Here is a 14,141-nt window from a genome sequence, read left to right on the forward strand (position 1 = left end):
GGGCAGAACAGGTCAGGTCTCTCCCCTGCTCTGAGCCTTCAGCGGGACTGCATAAAACCCACAGTGCGCACTCTGCAGCTCACAGGGCCTGCAGGAACTGTGTCTCCCCTGCCTTTCTCTCGCCCTGTTCCTCCCCACCCGACCGACCGCGGGTCCCATGCCTAGAACTGTGCCTGAGACCTGTGCGTGCGCTGGAAACGCTTGCTGAATAAAGGCGAAATCAGTGATCGAATTGAGAACGGAAAAGTATTTCCAGGGTCCGGTGTCCACCATTGCTCAGTTCGGTGAGAAGTCGCGCATTCCAGACCTGGTTTCTATGGAGAAAGGGCAGCCACTAAATGAACTCCTGTTCACAGAACTCCTGAGGGAACTTTTATGACTTGGGGGAAGAGACGACTTTCATTACTTTGAAGGCAAGAGCAGAACACAAAGGAAAGAAGTGAGTGTGTGACGGATGCCATTATGTGTCATTAAAAAGTCACGATCAAGTGGACACGCAAAGCTACACACAGAACAAACTTGCTGAGATCTAACCATGCACACGCACCCGAGTAAAATGGAGGAAGCCTGAATCAGATCAGTGGGTTTTCTCAGCATCCGTGTCTCGGTTGTGATTCGGTACTCACGAGGCCTCACGAGGTGTCACCATTAGCAGGAGCTGAGGGAAGGGTACACATGGGCCCTTTGCATTATTTTAAAAGATTTGTTTATTTATTTAATTGAAAGACAGAGTTACAAAGAGAGAGGGAGAGACAGAGAGACAGAGGTTTTTCCCTCTGCTGGTTCACTCCCCAGATGGCTGCAGAAGCTGGGGATGGGCCGGGCTGAAACCAGGAGCTTCTTCCAGGTCCATGTGGATGTAAGCACTTGGGCCATCCTCCACCGCTTTCTCAGGCCATAGCAGAGAGCTGGATCAGAAGTGGAGCAGTCACGACTTGAACTGGCGCCCATATGGGATACCGGCACTGCAGGCTGTGGCTTAACCCACTACACCACAGCGCCGGCTCCTGCGTCATTTCTTGCAATTGCATGTGAATCTACAAAGACGTCAACATTAAAAGTTTACTAAAAAAAAAGCCTTGAACAAAATAAAAAGATAAGCTGGGTAGGGCTGCTTCAGGCTCCTCTGCAGCTCAGGGTCGGGAGACTGAAATACCTGCAGCCCAGCTGTGAGCAGAGAACAGAGCCTGCAAGGGAGAAGACTCAGAGAGGCAGAGGAGGCACGGCCTGGGGAATCACACGCCCCACCCTCCCGGCCTCAGTGCACGCCCTGACAGGGGTGTGTGTGTGTGTGCACAAGCACTTGCACGTGTGCTTTGGGGGGCTCTGGGAATGAAAAACCCTGCACACTCTCACCGCTAATCCCATTATTCATTAAGAACAGAGCTGTATCAATCTGATAAGCACCTATGGACAGGAGAATCAAGCACATCTGTAGTGTCAGAGGGGAAGAAAAACTAGAAAAAGATAAGCTTTTTCTCAGCTTCAAGGTCCTGACTTGTTGTCCTGCTGGTCCGTAGTTTAAAGATTTATTTATTTATTTGAGAGGCAGAGTTACATTCAGAAAGAGCGGTCTTTCATCTGCTGGTTCACTCCCCAAATGGCCGCAATGGCAGGAGCTGGGCAGATCCGAAGCCAGGAGCCAGGAGCTTCTTTCTGCATGGGTGCAGAACCCCAAGCACTTGGACCATCTTCCACTGCCTTCCCAGGCCATTAGCAAAGAGCTGGATTGGAAGAGGAGCAGCCATGACCAGAACCATTGCCTATATGGGACACTGGCCTCGAAGGTGGAGGCTTAACTTACTAAGCCATAGCACCAGCCTCTCCCTGGTCCCTAGCTTAAAATGCAGGTGGGTTGTTTGTTTGTTTTTACTGCAATGTGGTAAGGCCAACACATCAGCAGACCACCACCACTGAAGAGATGGTTTGTTACTCCTAGTTCCCAGGAGGCAGGTGCATGCCATGCCTCACAGGGCCACATGGGAGGAAGCAGAGGGAGGGGAAATGCAGTGCAAGGGCTTTTACTGTGGTTTTCCCTGGAAAGAACTGGAGGCGAGGGTGTGCAGGCTCAGGATTGGTCAGTCCTCAGACCACTTCTGTGGCCTCTGGCACGGGGGCTACCCCCAGTTTTCTGATTCTGTAGGGGTTTGGGCTGTTGACTGGTTGATTTGTATCAGAAAGAGATGCTCCCAGAACTGTTTGGTTTCTAGGAATTGGATAACCCTGGGAGGCGGGATGCTCTCCATGGCCCCAGGTGTGTCAAATGATCAGAATACTTGCTAAATACTGGCCCAAGACCCACAACAGGTTCTGTTACCTAGTAGGGGATCAGTGAACAGCTGCTGAAGGAGGAAAGGAGGTAGGCAGGGGAGAGTGAGTTGGCTGGCTAAGGACACTCGATGCAATGCAGAGAAAAATCTCCCATCCATTGGTTCACTCCCTGGATATCTGCCAGCCATGGCTGGGCCAGCCCAGAGCAGCAGCCAGGAGCTCTATCCAGGTCTCTCGGGCGGCTGGCAGGACCCTGCAGCCTCCCAGGGTGTGCATTAGCAGGAAGCTGTTTTGGAAGCAGAGTAGCCAGGACTCGAACCCAGGTACTCCAATATGGGATGCAGGAGTCCCAAGCAGGGGCTTAACCCAATGCTCCACATGGCCCACCCTGCCTGTATCATCCTCTCTGGTTCCCTGAGTGGCCTGGGCTCCCGCTACCCTCTCCAGCCACCCGGGAACTATCCTGCAAACAGGCAAGTCAAGTCCCTGATCATAGGAACCTATCAAGTGGGCTCACTAGGGGGCTGTGTTCCAGCCGCTTCCCGCTCCACAAGGCAGCACTTCCATCCACCCGAGCTCATCGATGTTTTGGTTTCGGATGCCGTTTGTTTGTGGCTAGGTAATGTGCACAATGAAAAAAAACCTCAATGAGCACTAAGGGCTGGCAATACAAAAGGAAGCCTCCCCATTTGGCGGCTCCCCAGGTCCCCTTTTCTACACGGGAGCATAGCAGTGCATCTTCCATGCCATCCCACGAACGGCAGCAAGCCGCACTCCTGGTTCTGCGCGCCGCGTTTTTCTCTTAATGGATCTTGGCGCTCCTTCCACATCAGAACACGCGGAACGACCTTGCAGAGGCTGCACGGGCCCCCAGGGTTTTGGATGGGCCCTGGTTGACTGGATCAGCCCGCTCCTGATGGAGAGACACGCAGGCTGTCTCCAGTTCCGGCTTCTATAAAGCAGGCTGTGCCGAAGGCTCTTGTGTACACATCCCCATCTCAGGTGGGAGTATCTATGGGGTAAATGCCGAAAAGCAGAACTATCATGTGGGAGGCGCATTTCCAAAATACTGCCCAAACAGACTGACACCCCCAGCATTGCATATGCAAGGCAACTCGTCTGATTTCATGCTTAGCTACAGTGGCAGATCAAGCCTGGGGCTTCCGTTTCACAGGTGGCCCTGAGCTAACCACCTGACCCTGGGGGCACACACTGTGTTGAGTTTGTGCCAGGAGCTGAGTGAGGCCATCTCCCCTGACAGAGACCTCAACATCTGCATCTGAAAATGAGGAGAGCACTCTAAAAGTGTCCTTTCACTTCTAACCTCCAAAGTCGCTCTGCCTCCCCAGGCCTCGGCGTACCCATCAGCAGAGTGGGAGGAACAGCCCCTGTGTTTCTTCTCTTTGCTGGCAGATGAGAAGGCACAACCAGATGGTGGGCATGGATGTTCCGGGGAAGTTGGGGGCTCCTCCACGGGACAGAGCAATAATTAAACGCCTTTGGAAGGCCGAGGGCGTGCAATCAGCAGTTGGAGTTTTGCACTAAAGAACAGCATATACACAAGTAGACCACCTCGGGATGTCCAGAGGTAGGAGATGCCTTCACCCATGTGCTTGTTCCCTTTGCTGAAAATGCAGTTCCATCTATGGGGCCTGGGTGACTCCCTCCTCCCTGAGTGGAGACTCTCCGGCCCCTTTCAGAGTCCCCTGGCAGACTCCGGGGTTCCGGCTCCCAGTCCCTCGCTGCAGCTCCTGGATCCAGATTTTCATCACTGGGTGTGTGGGGGGGGTCTCTGTGTTTCCAAGCCTTCCCTCCCCCCCCAACTTCTGAACTGCTGCATTTCCACGCTTCTGGGACCCAGCAAGGAGCTCCGTCCACAGAGGGCTGCGTCTAGCGCCAGGCATTGTGCGGACGACAGGTGGCCCTGGGGACCGGACGGGAATCCCGACGACGAGCTCCTCTGCATCTCTGCTCTGCCTGGGTTGGACAGACTCCGACAGACTCCTGCTCAGGGGCGTGTGACCTCTAATGCCCTTACTCAGTGGCAGGGCACTACACGGGGAGACACTGGGGAGTGGCGGGCAGTGTGGCAACCAGGGGCAGCCTGGTGACCAGGGCTCCACTCCTCCTGGCTATGAAGAGAAGATTTTCAGAAGAAGCCATAAATCCAATGTTTTTTAAATTCTCTTGATTTTATTTATTTATTTGAAAGGCTGAGTGACAGAGGGAGAGAGACAGAGAGAGATCATCTATCCACCGGTTGACTCCCCAGATGGCCTCAACAGCCAGGGCTGGGTCAGGTGAAGCCTGCAACCAGGAACCTCATCTGGGTCTCCCACATAGGTGGCAGGGACCCAGCTCCTTGGGCCGTCACCTGCTGCCTTCCCAGGCACATCAGCAGGGGTTTGATCAGGAAGCAGAATAGCTGGGACTTGAACCAGCACTCCGATGGAGGATGCCCGCATCCCAGGTAGCACCACAGCACCAGCTCCATGTTCTCCTGGTTTTACAGTGGGGTTTATTCTGATTTCTAAGAAGACATTCTAGGGGTCTGCGCCACTGGCATCCCATACCGTCAGCAGTGCAGTGTCCCGGCTGTTCCACCTACTGTCCAGCTCCTTTCTGGTTGGCCTGGGAGGGCAGCTTAACATGGTCCAAGTGCTTGGGCCCCTGCCATCCATGTGGGAGGCCAGGATGGGGTTCCTGGCTTCTAGCTTTGGCAGCTGGGCCCTGGGGCCGGCCATTTGGGGAATGAACAAAAGGATGGAAGATCTCTCTCTGCTTGTCTCTTCCGCTCTGTGTGACTCTGCTTTTCAAATAAATAAATAATCTTAAAAAATTTCTGAGAGTCAAACAGAACTATCACTTGGTTGTAGCCCCCAGTTTTGGAATTTTTGATACGTGCCCTCCTCTCTCCCATTGTACAGATGAGGAAATCGAGGCCCAAGCCGCCAGAAGTGTCGGTCAAGACCGAGCTCCCACACCCGTCCCAGTGCTCTGTCTCCCACTCTGCGGAGCCGGTTTCTAATCCCAGCTGCTTCTCCTCTCCTTCTCTTTGTCTCTACGAGCGAGTGTTCTCTTAGACAACAGATCGCCTCCGCCCGCCGCTGCGGGTGGAAGCGACCCCACCCCAGCCCCGCACCCCGTGGCTCGCGCCTCCCCGCTCCGTATCTGTCCCCACCGCCCCCGCCCCCGCCCCAGGTTTCCGGAGCGGCGGTCGGCGGGTCCCGCGGGGCGGCTGCCGTCAGCGTCCCCTTCCCGGCGGCTGCGACCCCTCCCCGCTGACCTCACCCGCACCGCCGCCTCGCGCGGATATAAGAAGCGGCCCCGGCGAGGAGCGCGCCGCCGGCGCCCGGAGTCCTTCGAGCGCTCGCCAACTCCAGCCCCGCCGGCTCCACGTCTAGAGCCCGCGCCTTGCAGGTAACCCGCGCCGACCCCTGTCCGGGAGCCCTGGGGCGGGGGCCCCTCCGCCCGCCCTCGGCGTGAGTCCCCAGGGCCCGCGCTGGGCGCTGCGCTCGCACCCGACGTGTCCGGCAGGGACAGGGAGGGACGGTTCCCTGCTGTGCGCTAACGACCCGGGCCCCGCAGCGCGAGCGCGGAGTGCGGGAGAGAGACTTGCGGTCCACCCCGCACGGGTCCCGCGCAGGACGAGGTGTCCCGGGACTGGGCGCGAGAGCCCGGGAGCTGGAACCCGAACCCGAGCATTGGAAGAGGGGTTTTCGCGTTGGGATTATCTGTGAAATTTGTATCGTAACGTTGGGAGTGAGATTGCTAGCATCGTCAAAGTTTCCTTTCGAAACAGCGCCTCGGCTCCGATCCCCGCTGGCCGTGGCGGAGAGAGAACCCCAGGCGGGGCCAAGGTCTCGGTGGTCACATTCCGGGGCGTCCACCCTGCGCGGGCTTCCGCAGCGCCCGGCCACACTGAGCGGTGGCGGAGGCGACGGTGTCCCCGTGGCCTCCTGGAGCGCGCGGCTCCAGGCGCCTGGATGGGCGAGGACGCAAAGCCTGGGCGGACCCCCGACCCCGTCCCCGCACAGGCTGCAGGTGGGCCTGCTGCTAGGGGCGCGGTTGAATGGTGCGAGGTTTGCTCCCCAGCGCCGCGCCCAAACCGAGCCGGCAGGGTGGGGTTGTGCGCGCTCAGTCTCTGCTTTCTCTGTGTCCGCCGACCCCAGACGTCATGATGCCCGGCGCTTGGTTGCTACTCGCCCTGGCTTGGACCTTGACCCTGACCGGTGGTGTCCCTGGTGGCCGCGCGCAGCCAGAGTTGGTCCATCAAGAGGCGGCGACGGCCCCTGAACGTCCTGGCCTGGAAGAACTCCTGCGCCAGGCTGAGCGCCTCCTCCTCCTCCAGGAAGACCTACAGCGGCTGCGAGGAGACCAGGGCGAGCTCCCAGGTAGGCGGGGAGGGGGGAGCCTGGAGGTTGGGGGGGCACCTTGACTGTCCAGCTTTTCGTCTTTGAGAAGCTCTGGGATCCTTCCAGGGATGGCCTCTGCAAGGTCTTGTATTGACTGTTCATTGGGGTCACATTCCAGCTCTGGGCTGGGGTACTCAGAAGACAGACCTTCTGCAGGGACACTCTCAGTGCTGGCGGCCAGGCTAACTGGGGGAGGGGGCGGTTTAAACTATTGCCTTCCAGGCACCTGTGTGCCCAACCCTGTGGCTCAGGCCCTTGCTTGGGTAGGTATAGCCACCACCATTCCACACAGAAAAAAACTGGAGGCCCAGAGAGGTTGAATGGCTTGTGGTTATACAGCCACGGACTGGCCAAGCCAGCGTTAGCACCCAGAGGCCATGGCTCTGACCCCATGTGTGTCTGTGAGGCCAGAGAGACCATAACCATGGTGCACCTGCTGGCCTCTTTGCTCCCACAGAGTCCCAGATCCTCCAACTCGACCGGCTTCCCAAGCGCCAGCATCCAGGCAAAAGGGAGGAGGAAGCCGAAGAGGGAGTTGAAGAGGAGGAGGAGGAAGAAGGGGGTGCTGCAGGACCCCACAAAAGGCAGCACCCCGGCCGCCGGGAGGATGGGGCTTCCTGGGCAGCCGATGGAACCCAGCACAAGCGGCAGCATCCTGGCCCACGCTCCCCCTGGCTCGAGTACGCTGCCACCAAGAGGCAGCACCCAGGCAGGAGGATGGTGGACCCTAAGGTCCAGAGGAGCTGGGAGGAAGAGGAAGAGGAGGAGGAGGGAGAGGGAGCCCTGATGCCCGAGAAACGCCAGCACCCTGGCAAGAGGGCCCTGGGAGGCCCCTGTGGGCCCCGGGGAGCCTGCGGTGAGGCAGGTCTTCTGCTGGGGCTCCTGGACGGCCTGAGCAGGGGCCAGGGGGTGGATGAGAAGCGGCAACACCCAGGGCGGCGGGCGGCCTGGGCCAGGGAGCCCCTGGAGGAGTGAGCCCAGCTTCCTGTAAAGTCAGGTTTGGGGTCTGGAGGCGTCCTGAGCCCTGTGTGCCCTCCCCCTTCTGTGACTCCCTCTTTCCCTCTGCCTTCAATCCCGGACCGTAAACCCCAGCCCCCTGTATATATGTGTACCCCAGCCCCTGGTCTTGTCCCCTCCAAGGACAGGAGAAAGTTGGTCTATTAAGTTAAAACTTCCTAGCGCCCCACTGCGCCCTGCAGGCAAGGGTCCGATCCCAGGGCCCGTCTTCACACCACCTCCACCACCACCTGCTCCCTTTCCTTAACCCTGGCCAGGGTGGTCGTCCTCTGTCTTCTAGGGATGCCCAGAGTGGGACAGGAAGGGAGTTTGGAGTTGAAGCTTTTGTGCCCAAATCCAGCTTCCATCCCCTGCCCTGTGGAGCAGGATCCCCCCACCCATCCAGGGGACCTAGGAGCTTATCCGCTTCTTGGGCATCCTTTCATAGGTGGGCAGAGCCCTGCCCCGCAGCTGTGTCCTGCTTGTGGGGAGCACGTGTGGGTGGAGACACCCTGGGGTGCTGTGCTGTGGTAGCTGTGGGAATGAATGGCACAGAAAGATTAGAACATGGCCCTGCGAGTCGTGGCTTGTACAGAATCCTCTAGGCACCCCCACTCTGGTCCGGGACAGTCATCCTGATGATAATAAAATGTGCATCCCAATCGTCTCAGCGCTTGATACTTGAGGTTCTGCCCCTGCTGGCATGGGGATTCTGTTGGCCATCGAGAGGGGAATTTTAAAGGGATGGGACTAGAGCTGCCCGGCTCTACTATAGAAGGAATCAGGCCCTGGGCGGGGGCGGGGGTGGGGGTTGGAAATTCCTCTCTGATGTCCTGTCTCAGAAGACACTTGCGAAAGAGACGGGGCCTTTGGAGTCCATTTGACCCCTGGGAAAATTAAGGCCTGGAGTAAAAGAAGGGCTGTGGGAAGAAACCCAGGTGGATGAGTGGCGCTGTGAGTCTCAGAGGCCAGCCTGGACCCCAGCCTCGAGTTTGCTCAACTCGGGATGGTGTGGGAGGGCTAGCTGGGCTCAGATCTCCAGTGCTTTTGGTTCTGTGACTGTAACAGTTCTGTGCCACCCAACAGACCTAAGAGCACAAAGGACCAGGATGCAATCAGAAGACACAAACCAGGGCACTTCGAGGGCCAGTCAGGGAGTCGGGCTGGGTGTGGGACAAGAGGAGGTGGTGGGGACTGCGGCAAACTGAAGGGTCATCTGAAGATACTGAAATCCAGAAACCTTAAGGAGCACGGGAATCTGGCTGTAGTACTAATAACACATACTCAGTACTTCCAGGCACTGCCCTAAACACTGCATATGTGCTTTTAGTGCTCACAGCAGTCTTTCTAGGTATCACTCTTATTTTATACACGTGACCACTACTGAGGAAGCCCAGGTGGGGCACACTTGAGCAAGTTGTCACGCACTCCTTGCCAGTTTGCAAACTCTGACTCAGACTCAAGCTCAGAATGGCATCAGGTCATTCAGCCACCCTCTGTTTGGTGGATAAATGGGCTTTGAGTCACCTCCAAGAGTTGGGGAGGGGGTGGCTAGAAGTGCATTTAAGACTCAGTTCCTGGGGCGGTGCTGTGGCACAGTAAGTTAATCCTCCACCTGCAGCGCCAGCATCCCATATGGGCACCGGTTCTAGTCCCAGCTGCTCCACTTCCCATCCAGCTCTCTGCTGTGGCCTGGGAAAGCAGTAGAGGATGGCCCAATTGCTTGGGCCATGCACCCATGTGGGAGTCCTGGAGGAAGCTCCTGGTTCCTGGCTTTGGATCAGCTCAGCTCTGGCCATTGCGGCCAACTGGGGAGTGAAGCAGCAGATGGAAGACCTCTCTCTCTCTCTCTCTCTCTCTCTCTCTCTCTCTCTCTCTCTCTCCCTCTCCCTCTCCCTCTCCCTCTCCCTCTCCCTCTCACTGTCTGTAACTCTACCTCTCAAATTCACAAATAAATAAATAATCTTAAAAAAAAGAAGACTCAGCTCCTGCTCCTGGTTCAGGGGTTGAGGGGAGAGAGGAAGATTTGGGGTTTACAAGATGGCAGTCATACCCAGCATCACCACTGGTGCTCCAAGAATCCTCTTCAGCACTGAGATTTGATGAGAAAGCAACACAGGGACCAGGGGCCTGCCCGAGCTGTGTGGGATGTGTGGATTCTGGCCTGGCCCCAGACTTGGCCTTCCGTGCCACCTGGCTGCCTTCTTCTGGAAGCTCTGGGAATCCCACTGTCACTGTCAGGGGCTGCCCACAGACCCCTCCGGAAAGTGGGCACTGGAACAGGGAAAGGCTGCTGATAGAGCACGTGCTCCGTGCTTATGGACATGTTGTCACTGAACCCCTGTGACTGCCCCGGGGAGCTGCACTGTCCCTTCTGTTAGCAGCTCTGGCAGTGAAGTGTGAGGTTCAGCTACTTGCCCAGGGACACACCCACCCCTCCAGACTTGACTGGGATGGGGGGTGTCACCTTCCCAGAAACGAGACCATTTGAAGAGGAAGAAGCCCACCTTTTTAATGGTTTTCCTTTTGCCCCGTGAGTGATCCTGCTAGGGCATGGTGATTTGAAGAGTCTGGGCATTGGCTTCCATCCTAGACAAGTCATTAGGTCAGTTTGTGCCTCAGTCTTCTTATCTATAACGTGGGCATAATAATCCCTACAACCACCTCAGGGTCAGTCTAAGGATCAAAGAAGATGGTAGGATCCATGTACAACTCCTAGCGCAGCGCCTGGCACAAAGTAAACTTCATAAATGGCATTTTTGAGGACTCAAAATTGAACCTTGAAGACCCACCTATTCTTTGCTTCATTCTCCAATCACAACGTATGAAGAAGAACAACAATACAAAAGAAAAAGCCCATTGCAAGGTCCATGACAGTCATCGGACTTTATCCTCAGAACAGTCCTCTTGCTGCTCCCAAGACCACACCCTTCACTCCCCTCTAGCACGTGAACTTTGCTCAGCTTAGCACGCCTAGTGGAGATGCTCTGTACTTCCTGGTTTCCCAGATGCCCTTGCAATTGGAGTGGAGTCACATGACTAGTCCTGGCCAATGAGCTGTGAGCGGCAGTGTGTTCCTTCCAGACTGAGGCAGTTAGACCCCCACATCTTCTTCTTGCCTTTGAAACGCTATGGCACGTGACAGGTGGATTCTGAGTCCTTTCATCACAACACAGAAGTTAGCTAGACACTGCTTGTCCCATCAGACTTCTCGTGTGCAGCAAGTAAGCTGTGTGGTGTTAAACCACAGAAACCCAGGAACGCCTTTGCTACCACAAGCTTAGCCTGTCTGGCAAGTGCAGGTGCCTCATCTCTGTCCTCTCCCCCCTTGAAATCCTTCCCATCCCTCCCTTCTCACACGTGTCTGCTTTCACCAGCGCTGCCGCGGCTGTGCCTGCTAAGAAGTAGCTGCTCAGTAAGCATTTGTTCAGTGGAAGCTGAAAGTTTCCAGGGGCTGGTGCTGTGGCGCAGTGGGTTAACGCCCTGTCCTGAAGCACCGGCATCCCATATGGGTATCGGTTCTATTCCTAGTTGCTCCTCTTCCGATCCAGCTCTCGGCTGTGGTCTGGGAAAGCAGTGGAGGATGGCCCAAGTCCTTGGGCCCCTGCACCTGCATGGGAGACCCAGAAGAAGCTCCTGGCTCCTGGCTTCAGATCGGCGTAGCTCTGGCCATTGCAGCAAATTGGGGAGTGAACCAGTGGATGGAAGACCTCTCTCTCTCTCTCTCTCTCTCTGCCTCTCCTCTCTGTGTAACTCTGACTTTCAAATAAATAAATAAATTTTTTAAATTTCCAGTCACTTGTGTCTTAGCTCCCCAGCTGACTTCCCCCCAGCTCCCTGTCCGTCAGGGGTTTCCCATCCAGGCGGGAGGTGGGCAAGCTCACTAAGAGGGACCAAAGGATGCAAGGGAACACAGATGAGGGAGAGACTCTGGTTGGGCAAGGAAGGCTTCCTGGAGGAGGAAACACCCAAATGAGTGGGAGGATAAATACAAGGATTGATGTGGAAGGAAAGCCTTAACCAAGGTGTGGTGGGAAGACACGACGTGTGCTTGGAACTGCTCACAGCGGAAATCTGAGGTGTTCTGGTTCCTCTCTCCCTTCACACACCCTAGCTTCTGCCCTGAGAGGCTGAGCCTTGTGCCTGACCCATTGTCCCCCTTCCTGGTTCAGTCCAGGAACTCTGAGTCCCACGGCTTAGAAGTGCCAGGGAGCTGTGTGGATTGGGTGGAATGAGAGATGTCTCTTTGTAGGGAGCAGTCTAGCAGTTGAGTTTTGATAACGTTTTGAGTTGAGGATAAAACAAAAAAAAAATTCTGAGCCCTTATTCTGGGGCCAGATAACTGGGGAAAGCACTTTTCCCATGACTGTGCTGTCAGACCCTCGCCAGCAAGGGTCCAACGCAATCACGACACGGTCACTGTTTCTCGGTTCTCAAGGAACTTTTACTTGTGGGGGCAGAAGGAAAGAGTGAGGGGGAGAGAAGAGAAGGAGGAGCTCCAAGCCCAATTCCCAATGTCTCTTTATACCCCAAGTCCGTGGAGCATCTGCTCCGCAGCCAATAGCGGCTCTCTTCCCGTGCAGTTCACACTGGTATCATCCAATCAGATGAAAGGACGTTGGCGGGCGCCGCGGCTCAACAGGCCAATCCTCCGCCTTGCGGCGCCGGCACACCGGGTTCTAGTCTCGGTCGGGGCACCGGATTCTGTCCTGGTTGCCCCTCTTCCAGGCCAGCTCTCTGCTGTGGCCAGGGAGTGCAGTGGAGGATGGCCCAAGTGCTTGGGCCCTGCACCCCATGGGAGACCAGGAGTAGTACCTGGCTCCTGCCTTCAGATCAGTGCGGTGCGCCAGCCGCAGCGTGCCAGCCGCGGCGGCCATTGGAGGGTGAACCAACGGCAAAAAGGAAGACCTTTCTCTCTGTCTCTCTCTCTCTCACTGTCCACTCTGCCTGTCAAAAAAAACAAAACAAAACAAAACCAAAACCAAAACAAAAAACAAAAAAAACAACTTAGATTTTAAGGAAAAAAAAAAGGACACATATAACCTCAGGTCGAAAGTTCATCTGTTTCACCTGGTTCTTCCTAGTTGTTTATGCAGAGTCCGTCCTGCCTCAACTTCATCTGTTTCACCGGGTTCCTCCTAGTTGTTTATGCAGAGTCCATTCTGTTTCATCTGTCTCACCTGGCTGTTTTTGTGGGCCTTGTGGTGGACCGACTGCTGCAAGCTATGCAGATGAGGAGGTTCTCCCAGGTGGCCAGCCTGCGGTTCCCCACACTGTGCGGTCTATAGTAGGGATCAGTGGGGCCATGTGGAGTCAATGAGTAACCCCTGCTGCTCACTGGCAGCTTAGAGAAAAGGACATCGAGAGAGAAGTACAGTGACTTTGCCAGTTCATGAGCTTGAGTTCTGGGAGTTGTCTCCATGCCTCCCCTCCTCCACCATCCACATTCAGTTATTAAATGCCCTAGGGACGCTACCTCCGAACCATGTTTAAGATTCAATGGTTTCCTTCCAGCCCCTCCAACACCACCTTGGTCTGGGCCACCCTCATCCCTCCCTCACCTGGAGATGGCAGGGGTCTCCTCACTGGTCTCTGGCTTGTATTCTTGGCCCCCAAACCCGTTCCCCACACAGCAGCCAGAGGACCTCCTTGGAGTGCAGACCCAACCCAGTAGCCACCTGTCTGAAGCCTGTTGTGCACTTCACCTAAAATCCAGACTCCAGGACAGCTGTGATGGCCTGCCCTCCGGCCTCCTTTCCGTTTCTAGAGCACACCTCATGCTACTCCCTCTGTCTAGAATCCTCTTTCCTCCTCCTTTTCCCTACTTTTCTTCCCAGAGTTTCCTCCCATCTAGTGGGAGTTGAAAGGCAAATGCTACATTTCCCAGATGCTCTTTAAGCTAGATATACCTTTTGGGTGCCCAGTGAGGTCTCCACGTGGATATTCTCACGTGAGGTTTGGACTATTTCTGCCAGGAAGCAAGGTTATGGTGATGTATGTTTATTCAGTAACAGCTTTCTAGTGTCCAAATTTCAGCTATAGGTTTTCTAAGGTCATTTGTCAACGGTAACTTCCCGACCAGTTTCATAGCTTCAGGATGTTGCCTTTCTAAACAGTTTTAGGGGAAGATGTGTGTTGCAGTGGCTAAGCTACTGTTTGGGACACCCAAGTCTCATAGTGGAGTGTCTGGTTCAAGTCCTAGCTCCTCTGCTTCCTATCCAATTTCCTGCTAATGTGTGCCCTAGGAGGCAGCAGCTGCTGGCTTAAGTATCTGAGTCCTTTCCACCCATGTGGGAGACCTGGATGAGTTCTGGGCTCCCGGTATGTGGCTGGTCCAGCTCTGGCTATTGTGGGCATTTGAGGAGTGAATTAGCAGGTGAACCATCTCTTTCTATCCTCTCTCTCTCTCCCTCCCTCTTTCAATTAAAAAAAAAGAAAATAAGCAATTTTATTGGATAC

At 55.6% G+C, this 14,141-nt stretch overlaps 1 protein-coding gene across 1 annotated transcript; it reads left to right on the plus strand.

Moving 5' to 3' along the window:
* The first annotated feature begins 5,623 nt into the window (after positions 1 to 5,623).
* Positions 5,624 to 7,661, plus strand: TRH (thyrotropin releasing hormone). Its single transcript, XM_062200085.1, has 3 exons — positions 5,624 to 5,691; positions 6,444 to 6,665; positions 7,144 to 7,661. The coding sequence occupies exons 2-3, from the start codon at positions 6,449 to 6,451 to the stop codon at positions 7,659 to 7,661; spliced, it is 735 nt and encodes a 244-aa protein (XP_062056069.1). The 5' UTR covers positions 5,624 to 5,691; positions 6,444 to 6,448.
* Positions 7,662 to 14,141: the final 6,480 nt, after the last annotated feature.

This window comes from Lepus europaeus, chromosome 9, assembly GCF_033115175.1.
Source record: "Lepus europaeus isolate LE1 chromosome 9, mLepTim1.pri, whole genome shotgun sequence".
NCBI lineage: Eukaryota > Metazoa > Chordata > Mammalia > Lagomorpha > Leporidae > Lepus > Lepus europaeus.

What these genes read in the sequence shown, in the direction of transcription:
- TRH (XM_062200085.1), top strand. Translation starts at nt 6,449, where the DNA reads ATGATGCCCGGCGCTTGGTTGCTACTCGCCCTGGCTTGGACCTTGACC. An exon ending in AGACCAGGGCGAGCTCCCAG is followed by an intron (nt 6,666 to 7,143) that starts GTAGGCGGGGAG and finishes TTGCTCCCACAG; the next exon opens with AGTCCCAGATCCTCCAACTC.